This window comes from Hyla sarda, chromosome 2 (assembly GCF_029499605.1).
Source record: "Hyla sarda isolate aHylSar1 chromosome 2, aHylSar1.hap1, whole genome shotgun sequence".
NCBI classification, from domain to species: Eukaryota; Metazoa; Chordata; class Amphibia; order Anura; family Hylidae; genus Hyla; species Hyla sarda.
Genome location: NC_079190.1, coordinates 208827448 through 208841677, shown reverse-complemented (window position 1 = coordinate 208841677; position 14230 = coordinate 208827448). Strand labels below are relative to the sequence as shown.

The 14230-nt window shown below is 43.2% G+C and overlaps 1 protein-coding gene across 1 annotated transcript; it reads right to left on the bottom strand.

The window, feature by feature from the left end:
• Nucleotides 1-3190: 3190 nt before the first annotated feature.
• Nucleotides 3191-13483, bottom strand: RPL24 (ribosomal protein L24). Its single transcript, XM_056556273.1, has 6 exons — nt 13405-13483; nt 13184-13259; nt 8798-8908; nt 6560-6696; nt 4971-5028; nt 3191-3323 (listed from the first exon to the last, which is right to left on the bottom strand). Exons 1-6 carry the CDS (start codon nt 13407-13409, stop codon nt 3243-3245), a joined length of 468 nt encoding a protein of 155 aa, XP_056412248.1. The 5' UTR covers nt 13410-13483; the 3' UTR covers nt 3191-3242.
• Between the last annotated feature and the right edge of the window lie 747 nt (nt 13484-14230).

Here is a 14230-nt window from a genome sequence, read left to right as displayed (position 1 = left end):
TTTAACCCCTATTAAAAGTTTGAATCACCCCCCTTTTCCAATAAAAAAAAAAAACCAGTGTAAATAAAAAATAAAGAGAAACATATGGTATCACCACGTGCCGAAATGTTGAATTATAAAAATTTATCATTAATTAAACTGCTCGGTCAATGGCGTGCGCGCAAAAAAATTCCAAAGTCCAAAATAGGACTTATTGATCGCTTTTTATTCATTTTTAAATGATATAAAAAGTGACCAAAAATGCACTATGAAAAATGGTACCTATAAAAACTTCAGATCACGGCGCAAAAAATGAGCCCTCATACCGCCCCATACACTGAAAAATAAAAAAGTTACAGGGGTCAGAAGATGACAATTTTAAACGTATACATTTTCCTGCATGTAGTTATGATTTTTTCTAGAAGTACGACAAAATCAAACCTATATAAGTAGGGTATCATTTTAATTGTATGGACCTACAGAATAAAGATAAGGTGTCATTTTTACCGAAAAATGTTCTATGTAGAAACTGAAGCCCCCAAAAGTTACAAAACTTTTTTTTTTCCAATTTTGTCGCACAATGATTTTTTCCGTTTCACCGTAGATTTTTGGGCAAAATGACTGACGTCATTACAAAATAGAATTGGTGGCGCAAAAAATAAATCATATGGATTTTTTTAGGTGCAAAATTGATAGTTACGATTTTTTAAAGGCAAGGAGCAAAAAATGAAAATGCAAAAACGGAAAAAACCCCGGTCCTTAAGGGGTTAAGTACTGTACTCCAATACCTGAACTGCTTGACAAAGGTCACAAGGTGAGCAAAAAGTCACTTGTGTGATTGAATAAATAGCCACCATTTAATCAGTGATCTTTTTATACATAGGCCACTGACCATGACAAGGGCTCATCCTCCAAGTCTAGAGGAAAGTGTTTCGCCATCATCACAGATGAGATTCCTTGCTGTAAGCAGTGAGAATATAAAACTGTGCCAAGATCTTGTGATGTCTGACAAGCTCAAAGGGGTCCTGGATGTTTGTCTAGAAAACTATATTACAGGTTATGGAAACTATTCTGATATTGAACAGTTTGTCCCTTTAGATCTAAAGTTGGAAAGGAATTTCTCCTGTCATAGGGCATATGGCATCATCCTTAGACAGTTTTTGCCTTACTCTGGAACACTCTAAGGTTTTAGGTTGAACTTTATGAATTTTTTTCTTCAACCTTACAGACTAACTTGTTTACTCACCTACTACCCAAATTAGTAGAGCTACCTAAATCTATCGTCTCCAAAAAACAGGCACTTCTGTATGCCAGCCAGACCTGGCCTGTATCCATTTCACTGTGCACACCGGAGTCATATAGTGACTCTAGTTGGCTCATTTTTGCCTCTGGTTTTCTGACCGTGATATGCCCGGTTTTAGGTCCAGCCAATAGAGATGAGCGAACTTACAGTAAATTTGATTCGTCACGACCTTCTCGGCTCGGCAGTTGATGACTTATCCTGCATAAATTAGTTCACTTTCCGGTTCTCCGGTGGATTGGAAAAGGTGGATACAGTCCTAGGAAAGAGTCTCCTCGGACTGTATCCACCTTTTCCAGCCCACGGGAGCACCTGAAAACTGAACTAATTTATGCAGGATAAGTCATCAACTGCCGAGCCGAGAAGTTTGTGACGAATCGAATTTACTGTAAGTTCGCTCATCTCTACCGGTCACAAAAGATCTCCCAAAAAATGTTTTCACCCCATGGCCTCTGCAAAGTTATGCCAGCAAAATATCCTAGACTAAAAGTAGGCCCCAAATTCCACACAGCACACCTTCATGTCTGAGGCCTGTGTGTGAGACACGTGTCAGAATTCAGGGAATAAATCTTGAGTTGCATTTGTCAACACCTGCTGTGTTACAGAAAAAAAAAGATAAAATTAAAAATCAGCAAAAAAAATTTACATTTTAAAATCCCCCCTCAATTAACCCTTTAGGCATTTCACAGATATACAAGCAAAATAAACTGTCATTCTGACTACTTTTAGGGGTTTAAAATGGTACTCTGCTGCTCTACGTTTGGAACAATGCTGCTAAACTTCTACACCTTCTAAAAAAGTTAAAGAATGTTTATCAAATGATGGGAATATAAAGTAGACGTATTGTAGATTTGAATCAATTAGTTTGATGTGGCATTACTGTCATACAAGTAGAAAATGTAAAATCTAGAAAAATGCAATCTTCATAAGTAAGAGCGTTCTGAGCAAATTGGCACATCAGATTTAGTCTGTTTTGATCTTAGTGGCAAAGGCAAATTTTCTGAGTAAAGGGGGTCAGAAGAACATTTTTTAAACATGCCAGTTTTTGTACAAAGTTTTTTGTTTTAAAGTAGTAAATTAAACCTAAATAAGTTGGATATCTTTAATTATAGGGACCTACAGAATAAATATTTTTACCAAAAAGTGCACTGTATAGAATCGGAAGCCCCGAAAGTTAAACATTTTTGGTTTCACTGTAGATTGTGGTGAAATTGATGTAGTTACAAAATACAATTGGTGGCGCAAAAAACAAGCCATCATATGGGCCTGTAGGTGCAAAATTGAGTGGAGAGGAGTGTTTGTATTTTCCACTTCACCTTCTAAAAATCAGTGTAACAATGTGAAAGAAAAGAGGGGTTAAACACATGCTCTCATGTCAGTGAGCTGCACAGCGTTTATGACACCTTAGACTATTGCTGCTCAACCAGGGTTTCAGCAGTTGCCAAACCACAACCAGACAGCCTTTGGTTGTCCAGGCAACACTGCTTTAGAAGTACAATTACACACTATGGGGGACATTTAGCAAAACCTGTCCGGAGGAAAGTTGCCACGAGTAACCAGATCGCTTTTTCACAGGCCCTTTTCAAAAATTAAGGCCAAAGCAACCAGATTGCTTCTTTCATGTTTGAAAAGGCATGTGAAAAATGAAAGAAGCGATCTGATTGGTTGCTTTGGGCAACTGCACCACTTCCTCTGGATAGGTTTTGATAAATCTCCCCCATTTTAATATCAAAACAGCAAATTGTAACATCCAGAGAAGTGGTATGCAGGTGAATAGCACTTCTAAAATCCATAGAAACAAAGACAGTGCTATGCACGACTGGAAGACTTCTAAATATAATTCAATGGTTCGTTTTGTCTAATACATTTTTAGACACCGAAAACTAAAGAAAAAAAAAAAAAACAATCTAATTGGATTTTTTTCAAAACTAGTTTATTAGCATGGCCAAGTGTAACACAATGCTTAGCGTTTTCCACCAACACGTGGAGCCTGCATCTTCACGGGCTTCACAATCTTCTGCTTGGGTGCAGTCTTTGATGGTGCCTAAACAAATATGAAGGTTAAACGTTATTCAGGCTCAATACATGGCTATTGCTTAGCTACTGCTCATGTAAATTTTTTTAATGTATACCATTGACACCATTTTCATCGAGTTCTAATATGAAGGGGTACTTCACCCCTAAACATCTTATGCCCTTTCCAAAAGGATAGGAGATGTCTGATTGCAGGGGTCCAGCTGCTGGGACCCCTGCAATCTTTGGCGCTGCAACCCAGTCATTCCGATGATTGGCAACCACAGCTGTCACGCCCCCTCCATTCATGTCTATGGGAGGAGGCATGACAGCTATGTACCGGCTGTCACACCCCCTCAGACACGGAGAGGTTGTGGCATCATGAACACTGAAGCTCCAAGCGCCAGCCAGAGATTGTGGGGGTCCCAGCAGCCAGACCCTCCACGATCATACATTTGCATAAAAGATAAGACGTAAGGGCGGAGTACCCTTTAAAAGTGAAAAATGGCTGCTACGTGTCATGTCGGCCATGTTTAAGTTGCGAGAAGCTACAGGAGAGCAGTAATCGCAGTGGAGCATGGTCGTGTTTATCTTGCCAGGCATCTACATTCTACGGTCAGCATGTTGGCTGCGCAGAGAGGGAATATACCTGGCACCCATCTTACCTTTGAGTGTTCCCCCACCTTTTGAAGTGTACTAGTCTCCGCAGTGACTGGCCCCTCAGCCAATGACAGACCACAGCATTGTCCCAACTAAGCCAGTTATTAGCTGAATGGGCCCGTCCCTGCTGGTGGAATTTTCAAGCGGCAAAGTCCTCAGAAAATCCACTGCAGCAGAGTCCCATTGATTTTAATGGGATTCTGCAGCACTGTGCACACTGGGGAATTTCTGGCCGTGTGAATGTGTGACTTGCCAAACACCAGAGTACGCACACACTTTCCACAATCTTTTTTGCATACAGAGGAGACCAACAAGCAATATACAGTTGAACTGAGCATGTCTGACCAGGTCACTGGATGCCCTAGAAATGGTCAAAACCAAGGGCAAGAGGGCAAAACAAAGGCAGCCAATTTGGGATAAGTTTCTCTCACGGTACATTTGAAAGGTTTAATTTCACATAATGTACATAGTTTAGGTCAGTTGTCTTTAAACTGGGTTTTCTGAGAGTTGTAGACTGGAGGTTCACCAACAGCTTTGGGAATAATGGTGGAGATTTAGCAAAACCTGTGCAGAGAAGTGGACTAGTTGCCCATAGCAATTACAGCTTTTTTTTTTTTTTTTAAAGGCCTCTGCAAAAAAGGAAAGAATCTTTGTTACTACAACTACACAGGTTTTCACAAATCTTCCCAAATCAGTGTGTGGTAATGGATTGTGAAGTGTTTTCCCATGACTGTAGAAGTTAATAAATGCTGTAAGCCTTTTCTTCACATACCTAGCGTTGAACTTTTTTTTAGGTTGCAATTCTAATTGCAGGAGATTTATCAAAACCTGTGCAGAGGGAAAGTTGTTGCGCTTAGCAACCAAGCAGATTACTTCCATTTTAGGAGTTTTATTTTAATGAAGGAAAAACTCAAAATGAAAGCAGCAATCTACTTGGTTGCTATGGGCAACAACTTTTCCTCTGCCCAGGACTTTAACAGAGAACCTCTTCATTGTGTTGAGTGCTCTTGGCACTTACCTTGGCAGGAACAGTCTTTTTGGTAGCCTGCTTTGCCTTTTTTGCCTCTTTTGCAGCCCTAAAACAAAGAATTATATAGTCTGTTTATCACTGACCATTAGGTAACTTAAGATCTAAGTTGGAGCAAGCATTTAAAGTCAATGTATTTCACCCTACTTTGGCAGCATCCTTCCTGTTTCATAACAGAATGATGGCAGATAAGAACCATTCGGCCAATCTAGTCTAATATTCTAAATAGCATGAATAATCCCTGGCCCTATCTTGCATGGCATAGGGCTATCGTTTATGTACGCTTAAAGGAAAACTGTCACACGTTCTCCCGCACTATAACCCGATACACCAGGTTATAGTGCGGGTGAACAGGAGAGCGATGCGGGTTCTCTGACTGCTATACTTGGCCGAAATGCCAGCAGACAATGCACAGAAAGTTGTCCCAAACCGTTCTAAAACCAGAGGTAGCTACAGCAATTCAGGCTATAACCACTCCTATTCCAGTGTGACATCCTGGGCACCAGACACCACTTCACTGAAATAAAGTGCAGGCCTAGAAGCAGCACTATCCCTGTAAATGAAGAGGCAAAAGTCTGCAAAGCTGTGATGTCGGCAGTGTCCTTGCTGTCAATCAGGCTAGAAGAGTGGTGATCTCTGTGGTGCCCAGGCTGTCACCCTGGAATAGAAGTGGTTCTATCCTGGAGCGCTGTAGCTACCTCAGTTCAGAACATCTAGGGACTACTTACACCTCATTTGCAAATGGTGCTAGTCCCTCCACAATGTCCAAAACAGGGCCCATCGCAACTTCCTCCCCTCCTTTGTTAGGAAAGGAGTACAGAGATTAGGAGAGAAGTGGGAGGAGAGTATAGTATACAGGCAAGTGAAAGCAGAGAGGAGTATGGAAGAGAGGAGTGTAAGATAAGAATAGATGAGGAGAGTTGGGGTGAGAACAGAGATTAGCATGTTGGCGTGGCCAGCGGCTGCTACATGTCATGTCGGCCATGTTTAAGTTGCGAGAAGCTAAAGAGCAGTAATCGCAGTGGAGCATGGCCGTTTATCTGCCAGGCATCTACATTCTGCGGTCAGCACGGTGGCTGCGCAGAGAGGGAATATACCTGGCACCCATTTACCTTTGAGTGCTCCTACACCACCTTTTGAAATGTACTAGTCTCAGCAGTGACTGGCACCTCAGCCAGTCACAGGCCACAGCGGTGTTCCATCTCAGCCAGTGATTATATGAACGGGCCCGTCCCTGCTGGGACCAGTTTGTCTTGCAAGGTGGGAGGCAAAGCACTGGGGGGTATGAGACTGGCCCCATTCTGGAGATTGCAGAGGATCCCAGCAGTGTGTAGCCACAGTACCCCATGTAATTATATTATATTCCATGACTGCCATAAAATGTGTAAAAAGGGATTATACCCTTAGAAGACCAATCAGCTTTGCTAGCATGTCAGTAAATATTTTTAAGCCAAATATTCTTGACAGATGTGCTGACCAAACCTACTAAGTTCAGCATGCCAGGTAGATTATTTAATATGTATGGTGTCAGGGGAGAGAAGGATTGGGCAGGTTTAATTTCAATTTCCAGCCAGACTCACCGGATGGCCTGTTCCCGCTGAGCCTTTCGCACTTCAGGCTTCTGGTTCCTCTTTGCCATAATTTCAGCCAGAGAGGCACCAGTGATTGCTCGCTGGAACTTTACAGCACGGCGGGAACGTTTCTTCTGGATTTCTTCCTAAAAAGAAAAAGGAATAAAAATGTGAAACTTATGAAAAACAAAAAAAACACAATGGCCCTGATTTACTATTGTAAACCTGACATGTTTTGTTGGGTTGTGTGACATTGTCTCATTGCGCTAGAAATGAAAAAACCTGACCAGGGGCATGGCTGCCAGGGAAAAGGGGCATGTCCCTGACAAAAAAAATATACTAAGGTTTCCACAGAGTGCGGTGGATTTGAGCCAAGGAAAACCCTACAGATCAGAACATGTGTTAAAAAAATAAAAAGCAAAATGCAGGAAAACCTTATTAATTACCATGAACATTTATTAGAGAAATAAAACTACACTCCACTCTTCGTAAGTCAGGGCCAGTGTGTGCACCAGGACTGACTTACATCAATGTCACAAAGTGTAATTACTAAATTAACGTTTTAGAGCATTTGTTTTTTTGTTTTTTTTTTACAAGATCTGCAAATTGTTGTATATAAATTAGGGATCGACTGATTATCGGTTTGGCCGATAATCACGATTTTGGACATTTTCGGTATGTAAAAAATTTACTTTGAAAAAGAAAATGTCATAACTGCACATAATGTGAACTGCCTTTACCCCAGGTGAACTCAATACTATAAAGTGGTTGATCGCCATCAGTCCAATTAGGTGAACAGGAGCAACAATAATATTGTACACACAAAGCCAAAGGATTCATGGGAAGTGTGGACAGAATTAAATAAATTTGTAATGGCATTGCAAACCAGTATAGCTGCCACATCAGCTAAAAAGGTACAAGATATACAGTGATCCCCCGACCTGGGATGGCCGACATACGATATTTAACATACGATGACCTCTCAGAGGCCATTTTCATGTGACAGGTTCCCTTTAACGACCATGTACATGACCAAGCACATCAGCGGTGCTCACGTCATGTACTGCATTCAGCAGCCGGGGACCCGCCGGTAATGGCAGACATCAGCGATTGCACCGATGTCTGCCATTAACCCCTCAGATGCTGTGATCAATACAGATCACAGCATCTGTGGCAATGTGGATGTTTAAAAAGATGATTGGATCCCCATAGCAGTGCCGTGAGTGATCCAATCATCTAAAATGGTGGCCGGAGGTCCCCTCACCTGCCTCCAGCCGTCTCCTGCTCTGGTCTGAGATTGAGCAGAAGATCACTGATAATGATCAGTGCTGTGTCCTATGCATAGCACTGAACAGTATTAGCAATCAAATGATTGCTATAGCTAGTACCCTATGGGGACAGAAGTGTAAGACAAAACGTTAAGTGTAAAACTTGAAAAATTCTCCCCCAATAAAAATGGAAATGGTCATCCCCATAGTACCCCCAAAAAGCATAACTTTTTTTAACAAACATTTGTTATCGCCGTGTGCGTAAATGTCCGATGAAAATATGTTAACCATCCTGTATGGTGAACAGCGTAAACTTAAAGAATTTTTAAATTGCTGCCTTTGTGTCACATTTTATACAATTTTTTTTTTTTCTAAAGTATAAAAAAAGTCATTTAAAAGTTTCACATACGCAAGTGTGGTATCAAGAGTACAGATCATGGCACAAAAAATTTGCCCTCATACTGCTCCATCTACGGAATATGAAAAAAAAGTTATAGGTTGTCAAAATAGGGCGCCTTTAAAACACTGATTTTGTACAAGTTAGATTTTTTTTTTAAGTGGTACAATAGAATGTTAACCATGGGTATCATTTTAATCGAATTGACACACAGAAGAAAACATGTCATTTTTACCATAGAGTGTGGAGTGTGAAAACAAATTTAAAATTTAACATTTTATGGAAAAATGAGGTTTCATTACAAAGTACAATTGCTCACGCAAAAAAAACCAAGCCCTTATATGGGTCTGTAAATCCAGTCTGTAGTTGGATTTTAGAGGGCGAGGAGGAGAAAATAGGCTTGGTTATTGGTCCTTAAGGGGTTAAAGAGGTTGCCCCTCCTATAAGGCCCTACACAGGACTCCTTTATAAGCAGGAACGGTGATCACCAGGGAAGGACTGCAGATTGCACCAGGGAGGCCTACTAAACAGTCTTTGGAGACAGGTCCCCATCATAGAACCTGATCGCTGTACAATACTTACTGACTGGCCCTTCTTGTGTTTCCTCCTGTAGAGGACCGTCCAGTTGATCTGACGTGGGTTCCTCTTGGACAGGAATGCAGACTCGCATTTTGCATTAAGGAACTGGAAGACCTGATAAGAACAGATCATGTTAGACAACCTTCCTCCAGTAGTTTACTATATACATATGGGACAGAGACGTCATGACTGACCAGGACCACCACCACAAGGCAAGGAAAGCATGTTTAGACAAAGGAAATTGTGCAAGGAATCGAATTGCTGAAAGTTTTCTATCGAACTGCGGAACAGTTTTATGCTGAAGACCAAAGTTAAAGGGGTATTCCAGGAAAACACACGCATACACATCTCTCAACTGGCTCCAGAAAGTTAAACAGATTTGTAAATTACTTCTATTAAAAAAATCTTAATATTTTCAGTACTTATGAGCTTCTGAAGTTAAGGTTGTTCTTTTCTGCCTTAATCCTCTCTGACACCTGTCTCGGGAAATGCCCAGTTTAGAAGCAAATCCCCGTAGCAAACCTCTTCTAAACTGGGCGGTTCCCGAGACACGTGTCAGAGGATTTAGACAGAAAAGAACAACCTTAACTTCAGAAGCTCATAAGTACTGAGAGGATTAAGATGTGTTAATAGAAGTAATTTACAAATCTGTTTAACTTTCTGGAGCCAGTTGATCTATATAAAAAAGTTTTCCTGGAATACCCCTTTAACCTCTGAAAATCAAGAGGGCAGCGGATTCTGCACAAACAAGTTAAATATAGTATAGTGAATGGGTTTCCGTTCACAAATTCACAATTTGGAATTTGAATGGAAAATTAGCTTGAAAATTTTCGCCTGAAGAATGGTGTTGCTCATTCAGGCAGAAATACTCGCGGAACACAGTCTATTGGAGACTGCAGTGTCCGCGTGGTCCTAGTGCCAACTGATTCAGTCTGGAAATTCTGCAGTGTGAACCTAGCCTAAAAGGGAACCTGTCCATGTCACCAGCACCAACTTACAGGCGTGTAGGGCAGATGACACTGACAATACTTACCTACCCCCGATCAGCTGTCATTCTCCTTATAACAGCAGCAGGAGCACGCCGACCTCACCACTCACTTTTCCGCTGAGAGCAGGCTTGGGGGTAGCAGTAGTAAAGTTAACATGCTCCTGTCATAACGCCAACACAGACCATAGTGAAACATTTCAAACACAAATCAATCTTTATTAACATAAAAATTAAAAAACAGCAGGTGGGCAGAAGAATGAGAGGCGAGTATAATGATTTATTTGTTACATTAAGATGCAGATGTATACATGAACATGTATCCCCATGAGGATAAGGTAAATTGAAACTTGATAAAACCCAAAGTGATATAAAGTATCTCAACCAATGTAAAACAGATGCAAGAAGTTGCCATTAATGTACTGGTTGGAAATGCCACTTACAAGAGTCACAGCCAGGGACCATAAGAAAAGGGTCAATGACAGCAGATAATGAACGCACAAGAAACATGACCATGCACCCTATTAGGAACACCTCACCTCAGAACCAGGTGAGGTGTTCCTTATAGGGTGCATGGTCTTGTAAGTGGCATTTCCAACCAGTACATGAAGGGCAACTTCTTGCATCTGTTTTACATTGGTTGAGATACTTTATATCACTTTGGGTTTTATCAAGTTTCAATTTACCATATTAGTATATCCTCATGGGGATACATCTGCATCTTAAAGGGGTACTCCTGTGAAAACCTTTTTTCTTTTAAATCAACTGGTGGCAGAAAGTTTAACATATTTGTAAATTACTTCTATTAAAAAATCTTAATCCTTCCTGTACTTATTAGCTGCTGAATACTACAGAGGAAATCCTTTTCTTTTTTGAATGCTCTCTGACGACATCACGACCACAGCTCTATCTGCTGACGTTATAACAACATATATAATAATAACGCTTTATATATTGTTGTCCTTAGTGGGATTTGAACCCAAGCCCCAGCACTGCAAGGCAGCAGAGCTAACCACTGAGCCACCATGCTGCCCTTAGCATACATCTGCTATGCACGGTTGCTAAAATGGACAGAGATGTCAGCAGAGAGCACTGTTCGTGATGTCATCAGTGTTCCAAAAAGAAAGGAATTTCCTCTGTAGCATTCAGCAGCTAATAAGTACTGGAAGGATTAAGATTTTTTTTACTAGAAGTAATTTTCAAATATGTTTAACTTTCTGCCACCAGTTGATTTAAAAGAAAAAAAGGTTTTCACCGGCGTACCCCTTTAATGTAAGAAATAAATCATACTCTCCTCATTCTTCTGCCTGTGTATACTTGTGTACCCACCTGCTGTTTGTATTTATGTTAATAAAGATTGACCTGTGTTTGAAATCTATTTGTTTCACTATGGTCCGTGTTGCTGGTGTTTTTATGTTGGATTGACCATGTGATAGAGGTTCTCAGATGGCCTTTATATATTTTTGGGTAATCATGCACCAAGCCTGCTGACAGAATAAGAAGTATGATAGACTAACAGGACCACGGATCAGGGGTAAATAAGTGATATTCAGCATCACCCGCACTACCAGCCTGTACCAGGCTAAAGGAAAACTGTCAGACTAGTCACCTGCACAAACCAGTGGTACTGCGGGTAACGCTGAGAAAACTGATTCTTACAATGCCTGGATGCGTTGCTCTGTTCATCTGAAATCTCCTTTCTGAATATGCAAATTAGCAGTAAGTGGCACAGGCGGGGTTAAAATTTAAAAATCAGCTTTCAGGCACTGGGACGTCAGTGCTGTTTCTTCAGCTCTTGGCCCGGCTGATCATTCACTGCCTCCCTCCGCCTCTCCCCTCTGTAATCGCATTTACTGCACATGTCCTGCCTCCTGGCCACACCCAGAAGCGGCCTCAGCACAGTTATGAAGCCGCTCTGACGCCGCTTCCAGGTGTAGCCAGGAGGCTGCACATGCGCAGAAAACGCGATTACAAAGCAGAGAGGGGGCAGTACATAATTAGCCTGGCCGAGAGCTTAAGAAACAGCACTGACATCCCAATGCCTGAATCATAACCCCGCCTGTGCCACTTACTGCTAATTTGCATATTCAGAAAGGAGATTTCTGATGAACAGAGCAACAGATCCAGGCATTGTAAGCATATGTTTTCTCTGCGTTACCCACACTACCAGGCAGTACCACTGGTTTGTGCAGGCGACTATTCTGACAGTTTTCCTTTAAAGGGGTAGTCCAGTGGTGAAAAACTTATCCCCTATCCTAAGGATAGGGGATAAGTTTGAGATCGCAGGGAGTCCGACCGCTGGGGCCCCCCACGATCTCTCTGCACGATGCGGCGGCCGACACGCCCCCTCAATACATCTCAATGGAAGAGCCGGAGATTGCCGAAGGCAGCGCTTAGGCTCTGCCATAGAGTTGTATTGAGGGGGCGTGTCGGCCGCCGCTTCGTGCGGAGGTCTACACACCCTCTTCCCGCGGGCTGTCGGGGCTCCGTACAGGAGATCGCAGGGGGCCCCAGGGGTCGGACCCCCGCGATCTGCAACTTATCCCCTATCCTTAAGATAGGGGATAAGTTGTAAACCACTGAGTCACCACTGGACTACTCCTTTAAGGCAAATCACATTGATGAGGAATTTCCTTACTTTAAAGGGAATCGGTCAGCCTTATATAGAAGCCAATGCACTATATAAAGTGATGCGGAGACTTGCGGCCTCCACAGCTTCCATTAATTCCAGTTAAGGTGCAGTTCACACGAAAGCCCCCATCACAAGGGCAGTCTAATGACCAGAATAGTGCTACATGCAGACGCATGGTGACAGTACCACACTGGGTGCTGCTGTATCAGTCATGTGACAGACTGGGCAGCACTTTGTCTCCCATTAGAAAGAAGCCAAGTGTGAACAGCGCTATACAGAGCTAAGAGAAGCAGCTTCAGGAATTATACCAGCAAGTCTCCAGCTGCTGCAGAACTACAACTCCCAGCATGGCCAGACAGCAAAAGGTTGCCCAGGCATGCTAAGAATTGTAGTTTTGCAACAGCTGGAGGTGCACTAGTTGGGAAACAATGGCCTACACACCGCTCTGTATCAGTGTTCCCAAACCTAATCCAAGACTACAACTCCTAGCAAAGGCTTTTGGGGATGATGGGAGTTTTGCAACAGCTAGAGAGCTACAGGATGGGACACAGCTATACGATCAGATCACGTGTCCCACACAGCAGAGCCAACCAGGCCGGAAGTGTCCGGTGCTTCCCGATAGCACGCCGGCCTGCAATACACAGCCCCCCCGGTCACCGACACACACAGCCCCCGGTCACCGAGACACAGCCCCCGGTCACAGAGACACACACAGCCCCGACACAGCCCCCCCGGTCACCACCACACAGCCCCGCGGCTCCCAGCACCATACCTTCCCGTCAGTCCTGGCGTACCGCCGCCCATGGCCCGGGTAGATCTTGTAACCGCTGAAGCTGCACAGCTCGACCCTGCGGACACAAAATATAGAGCGGTGAGGGAGCGGAGAGCCCGGCACCACCACCTCCCCATAGCGGCGGGGAGAAGGACGGGCGCGGACGGCAGGATGGCAGCGGATTCATACAACACATTTCAGAACACTTAGATATCGCTTACTTCATGACGCCGGCTAAGATGGCGAAGAGGAAGAGAGGATTGTGGGTAATGGCTTATATATAGTGACGCCAGGAGGGGCGGGGCTCTGCTGTAACACGTTCGGTGCCGCTGATGTAAAGTTATCTACGATCCGTCGAAAACTAAGAGCGCATGCGCAGCTTCCTTCCACTGCGCAGTTAGCGTAGGGCGGCTAGCGTATGTTTACTACGGACTCTGGGTGCGTAGTTAGCGTAGGTAGCGTAGTGTAGTAGGCAGGGAGTGAGGGAAACCAGCGTAGGGATAGCTTAGTTTAACATTAGTATAGCGTAGCTAGCTTAGATTGTAGCGTAGTTAGCATAGCTTAGGTTTCAAACAAAAAAGGACGTAAATTACGTTTTAAAGTAAAGGGACTACAACTCCCAGCATGCCCAAGCAGCCTAAGGCTGTCCATGCATGCTGGAAGTTGTAGTTTTGCAGGTTTAATAGTGAAGGGACATCAGCTTCCAGCATGCCCACAGCTAAAGGCTGCCCAGGCAGGATGGGAGTTGTAGTTTTACACAGGTATAAAGTAGTTACAGTAAGGACATGCTGGGAGTTGTAGTTGTACTGTGCGGGCAAGTGACAGGCTTGTTACCAGTCCCCGCCGCACAACTTCAGCTCCCAACATGTCCTAACTGTAAGGGCATGCTGGGAGTTGTAGTCCTGCAGCAGGGGGTAGGTAACAAGTAGGTCACTCACCCACACATCACCTGCACCACCCACCGACTACAACTCCCAGTATGTCCTTACTGTAAGGGCATGCTGGAAGTTGTAGTCGTGCGGTGTGGGAGATGTGCGAGCAGGCGAC

What these genes read in the sequence shown, in the direction of transcription:
- RPL24 (XM_056556273.1), bottom strand. An exon ending in ACGCCAGGACTGACGGGAAG is followed by an intron (nt 8,909 to 13,183) that starts GTATGGTGCTGG and finishes TGTTCTTATCAG; the next exon opens with GTCTTCCAGTTCCTTAATGC. An exon ending in CAGCGGGAACAGGCCATCCG is followed by an intron (nt 5,029 to 6,559) that starts GTGAGTCTGGCT and finishes TCTTTGTTTTAG; the next exon opens with GGCTGCAAAAGAGGCAAAAA.